Consider the following 16,825-nt stretch of genomic DNA (forward strand, 5'->3'; position numbering starts at 1 on the left):
TCCCGTTCGTATGGAACGGTAACCGTGTGGTGATGCGTAGTTGATGCACGTCGCTCTTGCTCTGTTTCTCTGATGTTCCCTTTTCTTTTTCCCGCATAAACGCTAGACCTCCCAGAGGCAAGCTCCGCCGGGCAGTAGTGGTGGCTAGCACATCTGCAAAACCGGAATCTGTTGGAGTCAGATGGCCACGTCACACGAGAGCGGTGCTCAGATAGCATCGGCGCGCTTTGTGCGGGCAATAAGTAGCAGCAACGGAGATGCGGTGGCAGGGACTGTGACATGACGCTGCCCTGCGGCTCCTTACGTACTCGGATCCAAGCCACCGCGTTTTGCCTGCTGTCTCTCTTAGCCAGATTAAAGCTAGTGCAGAAACACACGCCTGTGGGAGGGAGAGGGAGGGCCTGAAAAATATTGTTACGGAATTATTTCATTGGTTGGAAAGATTTCCTTATTTTCCCAGTTTACTGAAGAAGCTCTTTTCTAACAGTGCTGAGTGACATGGAGAGCTTTGGTGTGCAGTTTCAACCTTATCCTTTTAGAGCATGTGAAATACCTTTTTTGGAAAATTTTTCAGGCGCTATCCTCTGCTGTGAAGGCTGTTTTCAACTCTGAACACGCAACATAATTATAATTTCCTTTTAATAGTGTTGGGTGGCAGCTATGGTATTGTAACGTGCAGCTGGGACTCAACAGGTGAGGAGGGCGAAAGGAATACTGAAGCCAAGGCTGCAAACGAGGTTTGTTGAGGCTACAGCAAAGCTGGGAGAGCTTACAGATCACGGTTGCGTGGTAATAGCCGACTCGGGAAGGCTGCAGTAGGCAAGAAATGAGCTGTGCCTTGCAGGAGGGGGCTGCCCTCCTCCTTCCTCTTCTCCCTTTTTTTTCTTGTGGCCAAAGCAGTCTCAGTCACTCGCTTCCTCCTCCTTGCTGCAAGCAAAACAGTCTGGTTCTGGAGCAATTGCTCCGTTCAGCTTCTGCAGCCATGCGTAGCATGCTGATCTCTGTGCAAATCCAGTTATACCGCACGATGCCAAGTATGCAGGGGGCGAGTTTGGGAACCTCTCGTTTAGGCTCAAGTTTCTGGTTATTTCTGTGTTTTAGGATTCTGTCCTCCTGGCCCTTGACTTCAGCTCACTTATCCTTATCACTTTGTTAAGTGGCTGGTCTTGTTCCGTTAGGTGCTTCACTGCAATATTTATGCAATAATATTGGAAAAGTGCACAGGGAAAATTGTCTAAGCTGCTCTTTGCAGCCTAAGTTAATTTTTGCGTGTTTGTATTTTTTTTGTTCTTTTTTTGTTTAATGATACCCTGCTCCTCAGCCTGCGGTGATCGTTGTCAAATCTGTCCTATGACAGCGAGGCCGTGTGGGAAGGGGGATACGCGATGGAGATGGAAATGCAGAAGAAACCTTGGGGAGGAGGGAAATAACACAGGACAAGAAACCAGAGAAAAATAGGTGTGTCTGACATCTCAAAGCCTGGAAAGACAAATAGGCACGCCAACTCTGGGAAAGGATCCCAAGCAGCTCGTTTGAGCAAGGGAGGAAGAAACTTGGCCTTCCCTCTCCTCCTTCCTCCACCTTCAAAGGAGCAAGAGGGCAGTGAGTGGGGCTCCAGCTTAGATCGTGGAGTAACACAAGTGTGACATGAATGTAGTTAAGGGAAACATAAGAGCAATCATGTAGGGTGGTGAGTCAGAAAGATATTAAGCTTTCTGCCTCCAAAATTAGCTTAGATACTGAAGTAGATGAGGAAGAACCTGGTTAAGTTTAGACTAGTTATTCACGTTAACTTCCCCGTGTAGCGGCTTTCACTTATGTTCCCCATACCTATTTTTCATCCTTCTGTCTATGTCTTAGTTTAAAAACAGGAAAACAAGAACTCTCCAGAAGCGAAAGTTTTCTAAGAAATCCTGGGGAAATTAAATTCCCAACAGCCATTAAAATCCAAATGTGCTTTGAGCACCAAATTCTTTTAAGGCTGCTTTGGCAGTGCCAGCCAAAATCAACAGTCGCAAAACATGTAAATTAAAGGGGGAAGGGAAGGCTTTTCTCGCAGCGAACTGTTGGCTGCTAAATACTTTTGTGGCCTCTGAAATACGAATGTTTTCTCATTCTGCGTCTTTCAAGCCACTGACTGAGATGGAAAGATATGGGGAGAATTGCTGTTTCTCCAGAGAGACCTTTTCCTTGGTATGTGATTTTTGTCTCTCTCTAATGGAATCGTGGGAAAGTTTAACCAACTTCACTTTCCATATGCAAACTTTACTTTTCTTACAACAGATTATTTGCTGGGGCTTGTCCAATCTGTCTACAGGTGTTAGACACGAATATCTAATAGGCAGATACTATATGTAGAAGTAGAAAAATATCCTTTATGAAAGACAGCCAAACTTGTATTGAACTACTTAGGAAAAAATGATGTAATTTGACTTTTTTACCATTTTAATAAATGTCCCACCCAGTTTTAGATTGCATAGGCAACTGTTTTCAGTTTATTTTGGAAATTGTACAGAAACAGGAGTGTATCTTTTCACAGTAGACAGGTGTACCTTTTAAAATATTTCAATAAGATTTTTGATTATTACTGAGAAAGAATGGCATTTCAAGAAGTGACTAATGTGATGAATATGTTAGTTCAGATCGTCTATGGAGTCATGTAAATAACTCAGGATCTGCCATAGTATTGCCCATGTGTTAAAAAGCAGCTATTTTCTGACAGCTCCTACCTTGACAAGGCTTTTGGTTTAAACAAGCGTATTGACTTTATTTTTCAAATTGAAATGACACTCTTCATCTTTGTTTCTTTTATATTGAAATTATGTTTAGACATTTTGAAGGCAGAAAATCTTCACGGTATGGTTCAGATGCACTGCAAGCACGACATAGTGTTACTTCAGCTAAATCGTTTTCATAAAGCTCTTACTTAGGTATTATTTAGCATATGGATTTAAACCATTTTGAGTCGCAAATTTTTTAATGTTGGAAGTATTAAGCTTGAAGATTTACAGCAATATGCCATTTTTCACAGTGCTTAAATATCTTAATGTCAAAATGTAGGTTAGCCTTTTCAGAGGATGGTTTCAGAAGATGGGAAGCAGACAAAGCACCTAGGTGCTTCCAGTGTTCAGTGCTTGCAGGGTTCTGCATTGTTTGAATTTTTTGCCAGTGCCTGTTTAACTTAAATACTGATGTATTTACTCAAATAAATACTGATGTCGTTACTCTAACATTGTACATCTGTTTTGACAGGGTACGTGAAGCTGCTTGGACAAGTTTAATGGAGGTGACACTTTTGCTGGTTCAGAAAGAAGCCGAGTTAATTAATGCCAACATGTATGTTACTGTTTTTGTGCCTCATCTCTTATAATTGCATGCCAGTCTGTACAAGAAAGCATTTCTTACATGCTGTATACTTACTCCTTAATTGGGTATGACAGAATTTTTGACTGAAATGCATCAAGCTTACCCCACATAGATGCTGAGAACGTTATATCTGTTTCTTAGAGAGCCTAATGTTATTAATTGAGAGAAAGCGGGTGGCAGTCGCAGCTTTCTAACACAGTGCTTCTGTGAGATTTGGTCCATACTTGCCTCCTCCTTGGAGCTGGCCGGTATTGCTTGCTTAAATGGAGAGCAAACCCACTCACTTCTTCAAAGCATTGCTTCACTAATTTGGAATGCGATAAAACGTGGAAAAGGGGTGTTGTATTCCTTTCTGTCTTTTTTGTAGAATTCTTAAACAACCTTCTTGCTAAATATGAATGAATGAATGAATGTAGTCCTTGAATGAGACGCTTGGAAGGAAAATACTGGCGTCGGTAGGAAGACCCTACTTGCCGTGGTGGTCTCTTGCAGAGATAGACTAGTCGAGTGAGACTTAGAGCAGGATTCCTACCGGCTGGATGAAAAGACAGAAGATCATGTTTGCTAAATATTCTGGATTTTGCTCTAACTGAAGGAATTCTAACAATTACTGCTATATATTAGTTGTGCTGTCAGAAGGTTTCAAGGCCATATCAAGCAGGTATTTTACAGTTGAGAATTTAGATATGAGAGTGAGCAAAACAGGAAACTGTTAAAAACTGGCAAAAGGTGAAGGAGTGACTCATTTGGGCTGGATCTTTACCACTGGCATGCATACAGTTTTCTATTTGAAAATAGGCTTTTCTCAGGGTTCCTGCTCTATTTCCATCTTAAATGTAGCAGTTTATCCAGTCTATTAAGAACCTTTATATCTTTTCAGATGAAAGGTGATATGTGCATATCAAATACTATGTAATATTAATGTCATGACTTTTTTTGTTGGAACTATGGAAGTCAAAGTCCTAAAGATCCTGCCACCATGTTGATGCCTTATGTGCACTACTCATCACAATAGCTTCATAGCAGGATACTTCCAGTAGTGTTATCGTTCTAAAAAATTAAATTTAAGTATGTATTCTGCTCATTATATTATGTGATGCCTTGTTTTCTTCTTCATAGCTGCAGGCAGATTATGTGCTGGCTGGCCCAACAAGCAGCTGAAAAAATTGATAAATTTCGAGCTCATGCAGGATCTGTGTTCCTCACGCTTTTACATTTTGACCGTCCTCCAGTTCCACACATACCTCATCGAGAAGAACTAGAGCAGATATTTCCAAGGTAATCTGTTAAAGAAGATATCCTAAACTAGTGAAAACAAAAAGTCTTTCTCTGGGTCAGCTCCAGTGGCCAATTTCAACCGTGCTTGTTGAGGATGGAAGTTTCAAAGATACTGAGTTCCTACAGGTTTCGTGAAACTATTGACTTGGGATAAGAGATACTTGGGAGACAATAGGTGAGACAGATCTGCTGGAAGCTGAGTTTTGGTAATCCTGCTGTTTATGAAATGTCTGATTTATAATCTCATTTTCTTCTCATAACGTGAGAGCTTGAATTTACTGGGAGTCCTCCTTTCTGAATTTTTTTTCCCAACTGTAAAAAGCTGATTGAATGGCAGTCTTTAATGAATTGAGTTATTTTAATCAAACTCTAGTTGCCATAAGTTTCCCAACATGGAATTTCTAGTTAAAGCAAGAGAGAGACAAGTGAGAGCAACTCATTGCTGAATGGTGACTCTAATACCTGACGAGGATGAGGAAGGTGCAGCTTCATTTCCCCATTTGTTTTTTCTTGCAGCAAAATCTTAACTTCTGTAACTCAAAAAGTGCTCTGTCCACTGGGCATCTGCATGATCTATGTTGGGTGTGTGTCAGCCTTTCCTGGGAAAACTCTTTCTTTGTATCAGCTATTGACTAGCTGTGGGAGAGAGCTGGGCCTGGACTACTGGAGGGAGAACTTGTCATCTCAGCATAGAGATGATTGGCCTGAATCGGGACAGAGACTTAAAGACTGCTTTACTTTACTGGCAATGCTAAAGTTTTGATTTGCGTTTTCCCCATGAGCTTAAAGAGCAATGATTAATTTGATTTTTAGAGACTTTCTTCACTGATACGCTGCTTCAGATGAGGTGTTCTAGGACTCTACGGAGAGGTATGCTAGCACACACACAATTATTTTTTCCCCTCCCCTTTCCTCCAGGTCAGAGTCAGAGACTCTAAACTGGAATGCCTCCTCAGAAGCTTTTCCTCGAATCACCCAGCTTTTGGGGTTGCCAGCATACCAGTACCATGTGCTTTTGGGTCTCACAGTGTCTGTTGGTGGATTAACAGAGACAACGGTAAGAAAGCAGAGCGCCTTTCCTGTTTGGTAGGAGAATGCACTTACCTGATAAAATTGTTGAGTAAAGTGCTTACTTTTTTTTTTTCCAACAGATCCAAATTGTTAATTCTTACTTGTTAACACATGTTAATAGGATGCTTTGAAATTTCTGATTTTTGTTCTACTTGAGAGCTATCAATATGATTTCTTTAAAAAGTAGCTGAGAGATATCAAAAGTTACATTACAAAGAACATTTCAGTTGTCTGTCTGAATGCTTTGAGCTTTGCAGTCTTTATTTCCTTCTTCTGTACATGGACAGTGTCTTTATCACTGTTTGTGATAGACTGTTCTGCTGTTCAATATCTTTGAGACTTTATTTAGTTTAACTTATCCTTCTCTTTAGCTTGTCTTGTTATTGTCAGAATTCTTGGTTTCAAGAGGTTTGACTTCTAAGAGTTTTGTTATTTGATATAGCCAAAAATGTATTATATATGAAAACAACATCTTGGGGTAAGGACATAGTTTGATATAATACTGCAGGGAAATACCAGACGAGTGACAGGATATTCTGAATAGTCACTTAAATCTCCAGATTGCTAAGGTCCTGTAACAGAAGATGGTCCAAAACAGAAGTCAGCATCACAAGAGTGTTTAAGGGTGTTTCTAATTAGGATTTCTGTCTCTAATTAAGATTAAGAATGCTGATGGAAATGTGGTAGGAAATACAGCTTTTTTTGAGCTATAACAAGGTGCAGAAGGAAGGAGGTAAGTCCCTCAGAGTTTGTCTCCCATTTTCAATCTTACCGTCTGCTCTTCAGAATATGCCCAAATGCCGTCTTGGGTCTGGTGCTGTAGGTTCTGCGCTTGTGATCCGAAATATCTCCACGTGCGTTTTGGTTTCGTCTCACTGTGGATTTGGCTTCCGTGCAGTCTCATATATGCAAACCAATTCTGAGACTTGTTTCCCCAATTTAGTGTTTCTAAACTGACAAGTAGTGATATAGCAAAGACCATTTTAAGTGTTTGAAAACATATATTTACTGGTTTGTGACAATAAATATTGGATAGATGATGTAACTTTGCAGACATTTTTTTTTTAATAGCAGACATGCAGATAAAATTCAAGTTTTATTCAAACAGCTAATTATAGGAGGCTCCACCAAAACCGAAGTTATCCTTATAAGCACAAAAGGGGAGGAAAGTTGTGGAGGAACAGACATTCTGACTGCTAACTGAGGTCACAGGAAAAGCCTTGTTCAACTTTTTCATATCAATTTTTTAAAGTTCTGGTTGTCCTTGGTTTTGAAGAGTGTAAACAGTTCAGTTGCTTCTAGCTCCCTTGCCTTGTTCCCATCTGCCAGCATATTTAAGGAAAACCTTCTGTACTGTTTTCAAAATATGATTTTGAGATGTTAACTTTTTGTGACCCTGCATTTTTCTTTAATGCTAAAAGCTTATTCCTGTTAAAATATTCTCAAGGGATTTGGCTTTAAAAAGAAAGTGACCTAATTCTCTTTTGAGCCAGATAGAAATGCAGGGGAGGCTCATACTGTGGGTACTTACACTTGGATTATACAGTATGTGGCAAATTAAATTTAATGTTTAAAATGTGATATTTAAATTAGAATTGATGTCTCTTATAATGACTTGTGTTTCAGACTGTTCTAACAAAGCCTGCAGTGTGCTTTGCTGAATCTCCAGGGACTGATTTAAAACATTAATTGAAAATTTTAAGAACCCTTCCTATTAAATCCATATGAAAGCAGCATATTTTTAAGAATCCTTGGATAAAGGAAAATGATGGTTCAAATGTGTTCTTGCAGTAAAGTGTATGTTTTGTGATCTCTCCTGTCTTCCCTCTATCCATTAAAAATCATGTCTACTTAAATATACATGCAAGTAGATGTTTGAAAGTTACAAGAGTCTCATGTACTTCAAGAGGATCTGAGTGCAGATGTGGGTTTGTCTTTAAATCATCTGGGGGCATCCGCAGGAGAAAGGCTGTATTGTAATCCTGTGGTGACGGCTATTCTTCCATAGTTAACATTTTTCAGCAGTATATTTAGCAAAAATATCCCTTTGTTTTGCTTTTTAAAGAGATTTGCTGAAATGAGCTGTGTGGAGCGTCTCGGAGACATTTTGGTGGCAGACTGGCTGCTGAACGAATCTGAGCTTGAGCATTGCAAGTAATCTGGAAAAACAGAAGATGTCATTCCCTTCGGGATTTGGCATTCTGCAGCATTCCTTTGGTTCAAAGGGGACTTTCTTTGTATAAAAGAATCTTCTAATTATATAACTGGTCTGCAGTGATGCATATTTCTAAGGGCTGCATAAAAAAAATCCTCTCAGTGTTCAAAGACCAGAACTATGAAGTGGTTCTTTTTGCAGTTCACAAGCCCTGTAGTTCCAAGCACGGATATAATTTCACGATTGTTCAACTGGATTACAGTTAAAATTTTGTTAAATCACAGAATGTCCTGTGATTTCCTTCCCCTCCATGAAGAGTGAAAATTATATTAAAAATATTATAGAAATTTTAAGTATAGTCTTTAAAAAACTCCTGTTTTGAAAATTAAAGGCCTATAAAACTATTCTAGAATATGCCAAAGAACTGTAACAATTTATAGTAGCCAGTTTCAAATGTGTCCAATGAATCAGTGTGTATGTTAAGTCCCATGACAAAAATTAAAGCCTACGGCATACATGATCTTTGTGCCAAATGGATGATACATAAATGATGTTTTACCTTCCTCAGAACTGACTTACTGTTTGCCGGATACGTTTGTGACTTTCTGTACTGTTTGGAGCAAATACTGGGTTTTGAGCAGTTGTGTTAGTTATTATAAATCAAAATGTTGGGACATTCATAGATAATGTGAAAAATGAGAAGAAAAAGTTCTAAAACATCTGGTTACCGTGACTAATTGTGTGCAAATTAATGCATATTTGGTTTGAAGGAACAGGCCCACCCTCTCAGCTGACAAGTTTGCAAGCAAAATACATTTGAGAATAATTTCTGGCATTCTTCTTTAAAAAAGCAGTGGTGTTAATTATTATATTCCTACTTTATGTAAAATATCACTGACTTGAAACCTAGAGTTATTGGCCTCCAAAGATTTGACTTTGAAAGGAGTGTTGCGAGTAGAACAAAGGAGACATGGTTTCACTTGTGCTAAAACTTCAACTATCTGCAATTTTTTAAAGTTATTGGGAACATAGGCTACTGCCACTTCAGTGTCGTAAATTTGTCAGGACTTGAAATGATCCAAAACCAGTGTTATTTATTGAGCGTAGCGTAACCTTAACGTGCTTTTCTCTGCACGTGTTACATGAATGTCGCAGTTTTGCGAGTAGGTCCTTCTCTGTCTGTTGAAATGCTGCTATGCAAACCGGGGCCTTCAGCAATTATCCATATGTGAAAACACTCATTTTGTTTAGACTTTTCCCATAGTTATTCCCTGGACTGCTGTTTACGGTGCAGTAGGTCCAAAGGCCAAAATCTTTCTGAGCAACGGTGTCTGTCTGAATCCTGCAGGTTGGGGCATGATGGGTGGAGTGGATCAGTCCTTTCGTACCGTCCACGGCAGAGAGAAGGGACGCTGGCAGCGTCTGCAGGCTTCTCCGAACACTGCACTAGTAATGGTCTCTTTATTTCATCTGGTTATATCTCAAAACTTCCTTGATTTTAGTCAGATCACCTCGGAAAGTGATTGACATTGAGAGCTCTTTGCTGTTCTGGGCCTCGGAATGGTGGAAACCCAACCCCGTAGACTTTCTCCCATTTGGTATATAGATTTCACAGGAGTAGTGCTAGTTTCCAGGTCAGCAAACGATTATTCCCACAGGTTAGCAGAGCTGCTGTTCCTCCTCTTCCTATCCTTGCTTTTTGCTTCCCAGCAAGCGTTCCTTTCCTTCCTTGCATTCTAGAGTCGATGTGTATTCCCGTTGGTCCTTAAGATACGAAGGGCACTGAGGAGACTGTGGTTAGATGCAAGACTGATGACCATCAGGGTACGTTGATCTACTGACCATCTCCAGTACAGTCTCTTCCTTTCCCATCTTGCCTCACTCACTGTTTGATCAGGTCTGTTCAAGCTAGTGTTGCAAAGCGAGAATTGGAGTCTCCATGTGGGCTGAACATCTTTATAGCTGGCAGGTAGCGGAAGTTTTGAATGCTCTTGTTACAAACTGGATGCCTAAGCTGATTTTCTTTTGGGCATATCAGTACCAGCTGTTGCCTTGAGACTCCTATCTGAATGTATTGTAGAAGTATTGTCCTTCAATTCTGCAACAAGCTGACTAGGAAATTGTTTTATACAGATTTGTTTAGACACCTTACCTATATAGCATGCACCAGCCTGGAAATATAATTGCATTCACCCCTTGCTGCACTTAAGGGTCTCATGCATGTTTTTCTCCTGATTCAAGAGGTTCGATCCGTAGTATTTTATAATTTTATCATCGGATGGGTGGCCCCTTTGAGCGCTGTTCCCCATACCATTATTGCCTGTCACTGAAGTACCCACTGTTGGCTTAAATGATTCATGCCTTGGCAAACCCTGTTTTTACTGTTTAATAAGAGCAAGGTCATTCTCAGGCCTCCTCTCAAATTCTTATCCAAAGCTGTCTGAGTTCCAACCCATTAACCTCCTAATTTCCTTTCCCAGTCCTCATGCAACCCCAGGGAAAGGTAAATGTCACACATTTGATAAAGTGTGAATTCTGTGTTCTTGCATAGCTGGGGAAAAAATTTGGAAATGTTCTTCTCTGCAAATCCTCGTGAGTGGTTGAAGGTTATAGCTCAGATACTATCCTCAGATGTTATTTGGGAGAAAAGGGAGTGTTCACCTGAAAAAGAAATACGGATTTCGCCTGTTTATCTTTTGTCGTGTTGTCATGTTAGGGTTTGTTCCTGTAACGTTTGTAGGGTCTGTGCTGGCTCTTTGAAAAACGTCCTGGTTTTTAATCTGCTGAGCAACTGTGTGGGTCCACCCCGAAAAATGACACCGTTCTCTGGTAGAGCTTTCCGATATCTTCCAAAGAGCCCGATTCCTGGGCTGCTTTCTTGGGTAAGGCTGTTTTTGAAAGTTAGTAAGACTACTGTCCACTTCTCCAAGTAGAAGAAGCAATGAGGAATCCCCTGTGTATTGAAGGGCACAGCGGATTCTTGCAGTCATAAAGATTATTTGATTTTTTTATCAGCACTTTTGCCTCACATTTCGTCAGCATCACTAGAAGGCTCTAATCTTTACGGTTTTTAACGGTAGATGAGCAAAGAGTTGGGAGACAGTATCACAGTGGTAAGAGATTTTCACACGTTCTCTTTTCATGCCCAATTTTACAATAAAGCTCTAGATTTTTACAGTATGCAGCCCAGGAAGATTCATATCACGAGGTTACTTTAATGTAGTCTCATTACTTGCTAACGAAGAAATGCTGTCTTTGTTATACACTTTTCCCCGTTATCTTGCTGCTTTGTCTCGCTTTTGAACAGCTTGTTTTGGAGTATATCCTGCGCGTAGAATGAGATGCATGCGCGCCTGTCCCTTTCATGCCCGTTCTTGCCTTTTTAGTCATTTGAATCTGCAGGAAAAGCGCTGAGGAATTAAACCTTCTTCAGAAAATGGTATGAGAACTGCGAATGAGCGTAGAAGTCAGGAGACATGGGACAGAAAGATGTATGGTTAAACGTAAACATTTGAAGGTCTTTCCCTGAGACTTGATGTGGGTGTAATCTTCTGTTTATAATTGATCTCTGCTGGTATTAAGACAAAATATTTCTTTGTTATTCATAATGGTCTTAAATGCATACGTTGTTTTAAAAGGTAGTGTAAAATGCTTAAGCATAATTAAACATTAAATACGTAGTCTCCCTTCCTTTTAATCATACAGCCTAGGAAGACCTTCAAGTGAGAGGACACAGCTTATGTTCAGTGTACAGAGAAACATTCCAGAATTACTTTTGGCTCATGGAAGAGCCACACTTGCTTCAATTCAGTATTTCATTTTAGTACAGCTGGTGTTTACAAATGTTTAAATGCTTTTTACTGAGGCTTGACTATTGTTTGGAAATGCAGAATATCCAAATAATTTATTTAAACTGCTTGACTATTTAAAGAAGTGTTTCTGCATTGCCCGATATGTTTCGGTATAGAACAAATTATTAAAATAGTGTACTGTGCCGCTTAACCATGCAGAGTGAATTGCTGCGAAGCGTTATTTGTAAGTAGGCTAAGGCTTTGAAAACTAATTTTGTGTTTTGATTGAAGGCTGACGTGTTCGTTGCTCTTTGCTCCCATAAATGCTGCTGATACGAAGTTTACGTTAGGCAAAACGTTAAAACTGAGATTCCTCTGTTTTCTTGGAGGAAGACGTTTGTGACACTTGTTTTACCAATCTAAAATTTTGTTCATGGTAAAAGGGTTGTTCTTCGGAGGGAATTCGTTGTATCTTTGACTGAGCCGTCAAAATGCCATGCATGAACTTCCCAAAGAAAACCTCCATTAACAGAATCGCCTTGCTTATCACTTACGGCCTCCTCCTGACTTTACAGAAAATTATGGGACACTTGCAACGAGGACTGAAGGAGTTTCATTCCTGCAAATTCATTTGCCCCATCTGTACCTCCCACGGTCCCGGAGGGCTGGGGCAAGAGCAGCTGCAGGGTGTGCAGCGCGGGGCTGGGCATCAGCTAGCTTCACCCAAGTGGGCTGCTTCCAGCCGGACCTGGGACACGGGCACTAAAGCCCCCTCTGACATCTTTCTTAAAGCAGCTGACTAGCATGATAAAGTTAAACCAAGGGTCATTATTTCTGAGGTGTTTCTAACTTTTAACGTGAGTTTACTGCTGGTTTGTGCGGCCCGATGGTAAACAGCACGTGCCTCCTTCTGTTGCAGCTCAGATACTCTGCCCAGAGCCTTTTTGACTATATGAAGAAAATCCAGAATGATTCCAGTGCCATGGAGAGTTTTTGTGAGACGTTACTAAAGGTCTTCGAGGACAACTTGCGGAATGACCGGTAATATTTTTGTTTTGCTTTTGTTTCTTTACTAGACGATTTGAAGTCAGATATACGGAACAAGTCTTTCTCGATATGCCAAGCCAACGTGTGCCTGCACCATGCACCCTTGCTTTAATACAGTGTTTTGGGTACCTTTGCATAGCAAAGGAATGATGGTAGAATATTTCCTATTTACTGTAGCTTAACATTGGGCACAATGTGATAAGCACCAGTATTTTATATAATGCAGTACTGGGGATTGCATCTTACTGTACACTTCTCAGCGTAGTCCAGTCTGCGCTTCATTTAGGTAATGCTTCTTCATAGACGCTTGAAGCCTAATTCTCACATGAATGTTCTTCTTTGAAGGTGACTCATTTTGCATAGTGAGGTTTATTTCTCTAGGCCACCCTTACCAAATGTGTGTAAAATAGAAAATATTTCTCGGGGGGGGGGAAGTTAATAGAATTTCAATTTTATTCTATTAAATTTTGTCCTTTGACTCAGCCTTTGAAATAGAAAACATGACCTTAGCTGCTCCGGCTGCCACGTTGTGTATTGGTTCATTTGGTAATTATCGGCAGTGAGGTTTTGCAACTTTTGCAATATGCTGCTCAGATACTAGAAAATAAATTCATATTTTCGACCACTTTTAACAGTGTTTTCAGGATGCTGCAAGTTTAAGCCAGGCATGCTGTTAACTAGGTTTTTTCCTCTTGGCTGTAGTGGTATGTCCCCCTCTCAGCCAACTAGGGTGATTTAGCCAACACACAGAAGTTACTGAGCAACCCTCCTCTGTGTAAATCAGAGCTCTAATTTCAATATATGTAGGTAGATAGTAAGTTTCTTTTGTTGCATCTCATTACAAAAACTGTATACATGTATGCCAAGAAGTTTATTTACATTGTTACATTGTTTTCTTTCATCAGGGTGTCTGTACCACTCCTGACGATGCTGGACCAAATGCTGGCCAACGGCTGCTTTGATATCTTCACCACGCAGGGGAAGTAAGTGGCCGGAAGTTTTTTTGTTTATTTTCCACTATGCAGCAGGCCTCTTAAATCTTACACTGAGTGCTGCTGAGTGTTGCTGTAGATGTGGGTGCAAAAGATTTTGTGCTAAGTATGTGTTTATGTGGATATAAAATTCTGTTTTAATTTTCCTCAAGTCGCAACAATTCAGTGGGACAGCCAAGATAAATTCTGGACCCAATAGCCTTGAAAAGGTCTTGACAAAATCTGACTCTCATTTCAGCGCAGAAGTTGGTTATTGGTTCGTTGCTTAATGACCAGTAAATTAATTAAATTCAGCTCCCATATTTCACCTCATAGACTTGGGCCAGGTTCAGATCCATTTAGCTGCTCTCTATTACTAGCTTCGTAAATACACGCTTTTTTGAGTACATTCTTTATAGTACTGTGAGCCTTTCTCAATGGCAGTATCCAGTTGTAATGCTGCAAAATCGTATGGCTATGAGCTATTGCTTCCAAAATCCTACTGCTTTTGTTAATGTGAATTATCTCCAAAGAAGTTAATTAAGATTCTAATAAGAATAATAAAAAAGATGTGTCCCAGCTTTTCCATGTTCCGTATTCTGGAAAGTATTTAGTTCAGGAATAGATAAATATGAATAAAATATTCCAGTGTGAAATAGTGGTTTTTTGCAGATGTTTCAGACAAGAAGGATTTGCCTATCAGTAGGATGAAAATGTGTTGCACAAAGTCTCGCAGGCAGCCTCTTGGCACATCTACAGATACTTGCAGAATGGTACAGCATGTATTCAGCCAGCGAGGTGGGGGATTTGGAATCTGTTAACTCCAGAATTGCTCACAGCAGATGCATTTGAAAAGTTTTTGTCAGTCTAAAAGTTTTACTTGGTTCTACTCTTGTTGTCAAGCATGCATTTAGGTAACCTCTCTTAGATCAACCTTGGCGGTCCCTTTTTGAATGGGAATTTGAAATTAGTTATTAAATATTCATTGATAGAATGAATATGACTCTTTTGGTTTGGTAATCGTGTCTTTACTGCTGGGGAATTGGAGAGCTGATGGGTATAAATCCCAGGTGGAGTCTGTCTCCCGCATCATGGGTGAGGGAACAGACGGCATGCAGTAGTGTTGCTCCAAACCCACTTGCTCTCTAAGTGAGACTCGAGCTCAATCCTTGGTGCCATGGTAGTGCTTTACCAAAAAAAGCCTACGATAAAACTGCGGAAGGGAGGAAAAACTGTTTTATTCTGTAAAGGTGGGCAGAGTCGTAAAGACTTTGAAGTTGATCTAAATCAATTTCTTTCCAGTTTGATCATGAAACCAAAAAAGAAAAGGAAAAGTTACTTATGCGGCCCCGAGGTTCGTTCTCTTTGTGGGCACGAAGGGCGTGCGGTGCAGAACTAGTTGACGTAGAGAGACTCTGTGAGGTTCGTTGTTCTGGAAAGCTTCACGGTAGCTAGAAAGCGTTGCAGAGCTTGGTTCCTGCCCGCAGCAGCTGCTTGGCAGTGTAGGTGTCTCAGAGCCAGAGGCTGCACCTGGGAGCAGGTTCCTGGGCGAGCTTCCCCGCGGGCCAGGTGAGCCTGAAACGCTGCGTTGGCTGCGCCCAGGAGCCCCTGCGCCGGCCAGCCGAGCACGGCGCGGAGTTCACGTGGGCGAGCCCGGCAACGCGTTGAGTGCAATATTTGCATTTTCTTGTTTTGGGTATAGCGAAGAGGTGGTTAAATGCTGATCCTGGCTGTGAGTGCTGCCAGACTGCGGGATGACATCTACTTCGTTTTGCTTAGAGGAATGCGGCCACGCGTGACTCTTGGGCCTGCTTCTTGAGTGGGATCGTTGACCTCCTTTTCGAAGAACCGTGCCTTAAAAACACAGAAACACAATGCGGGACGGCCCAGCAAATTGAGTCACTGTGCTTGGGAGCATGGAAAGGCCATGCGTGCGTGTAGTTACAGCTACGTTTCTGCAAAGCGTGCCTGTCGTAAGTGGGGTGGCTGTTACAGAAAATAGACAGTCCTATCACTGGTGAGCAAATTTTGTAACATCTGCAGATGAATTTTGAAGTTTAAAATGGGTGTTGTGCACTCTACTGGACTTCTTCTTCTAATAAGACATCAGCTATCCAGAGCGTTAATGATTAATTTAACCTGGATTAATGGCTATTGACTGACTTAGTCTGACGGGCACTAGGAGCTGGGGGTGACTGTTAGCGCGGGTTGCCTCAGGGTGTCACTCCGCCCCACGGCAGTGTAGCTCGGGGTGCGTTTTCCTGCCTCTTCAGCACCGGAGCTCCCAAAGCCACGTTTAGAACAGCTTTATCTTCCTGGCACGGTTCTGCGGGTGAATCCCAGCGCTTGCGTGACCGTCGGTGTCGTCAGCTGCGTGATGGTCCGCGTGCAGGACAGGACGGCTGTCGGAGGTTTCTCCTCCCTTGCCGCCTAGCTTGCAGTTAAGGTGACGTCTGTTCGTCATGCTTGGTTCCCTTCGCCGCCGGGGCTCCACTGGCCTTGCCGGCAGGGGAGCGAGCGCGAGGGGGTGGACTGCCCCGAAACCCACTGTTTCCGCTCGGGGCACGCCGTGGGGCCGTAGCGACGGCGCCGTGGGGCCTGCGAGCGGGCGGCTGAGGGCACCTGCGAAGGGCTGGGGGAAGCAAAGCTTGGCAGGTTGGGCGTTTTGCCGGCTCACGCGTGGCCAGGAGGCCGGCGACTGCTGGTAGCGGGCTGACGGGCAGGGAGGATCTCAGACTAAAGATTTCCCCGTGCCACGTGCTTCTGTCGGTTCTTTGAAGCCGTTCCAACGTGTGTCCTCCGTGCCCCGTGCTGGCCTCCGATTGCAGGAGCACCCCAGGTGGCGGCAGGCTTGATCCTGCCCAAACGCAGCTCACCTCGAAGAGCCGACGGGGCGGGGGGAGGACGACCACCAACTTTTTTGCGGGAACACGTGGGCCCAGTTTACGTAACGGAGAGGCTTTCGCCTGATCCCTTCTCCCCCGAGGCTGGCTGTGTTTCTGCTGGCGTCACGCCTGCACAGGAGAAGGAATTTTCCCAATTTCCTTTGGAGAGGCCAGGCTGTTTGAGCCCTTGGAGATCACACGGAGGTTAGCTTTAGCTATCGCAAATGCTCAGTTGGCGAATGACGGCCAGGAAAGTGGGGC

The 16,825-nt window shown here is 42.1% G+C and overlaps 1 protein-coding gene across 1 annotated transcript in view; it reads left to right on the top strand.

The window, feature by feature from the left end:
- Positions 1-16,825, top strand: part of TBCD (tubulin folding cofactor D) — a 125,213-nt gene that overhangs the window by 98,916 nt on the left and 9,472 nt on the right. The window contains exons 31-35 of the mRNA XM_064522457.1: positions 3,253-3,336; positions 4,486-4,644; positions 5,563-5,701; positions 12,581-12,702; positions 13,614-13,691. Coding sequence (XP_064378527.1) covers positions 3,253-3,336; positions 4,486-4,644; positions 5,563-5,701; positions 12,581-12,702; positions 13,614-13,691 — 582 coding nt within the window. The remainder of the gene's footprint in view (positions 1-3,252; positions 3,337-4,485; positions 4,645-5,562; positions 5,702-12,580; positions 12,703-13,613; positions 13,692-16,825) is intronic.

Source organism: Dromaius novaehollandiae, chromosome 18, assembly GCF_036370855.1.
Source record: "Dromaius novaehollandiae isolate bDroNov1 chromosome 18, bDroNov1.hap1, whole genome shotgun sequence".
In the NCBI taxonomy this organism is placed as follows: Eukaryota; Metazoa; Chordata; class Aves; order Casuariiformes; family Dromaiidae; genus Dromaius; species Dromaius novaehollandiae.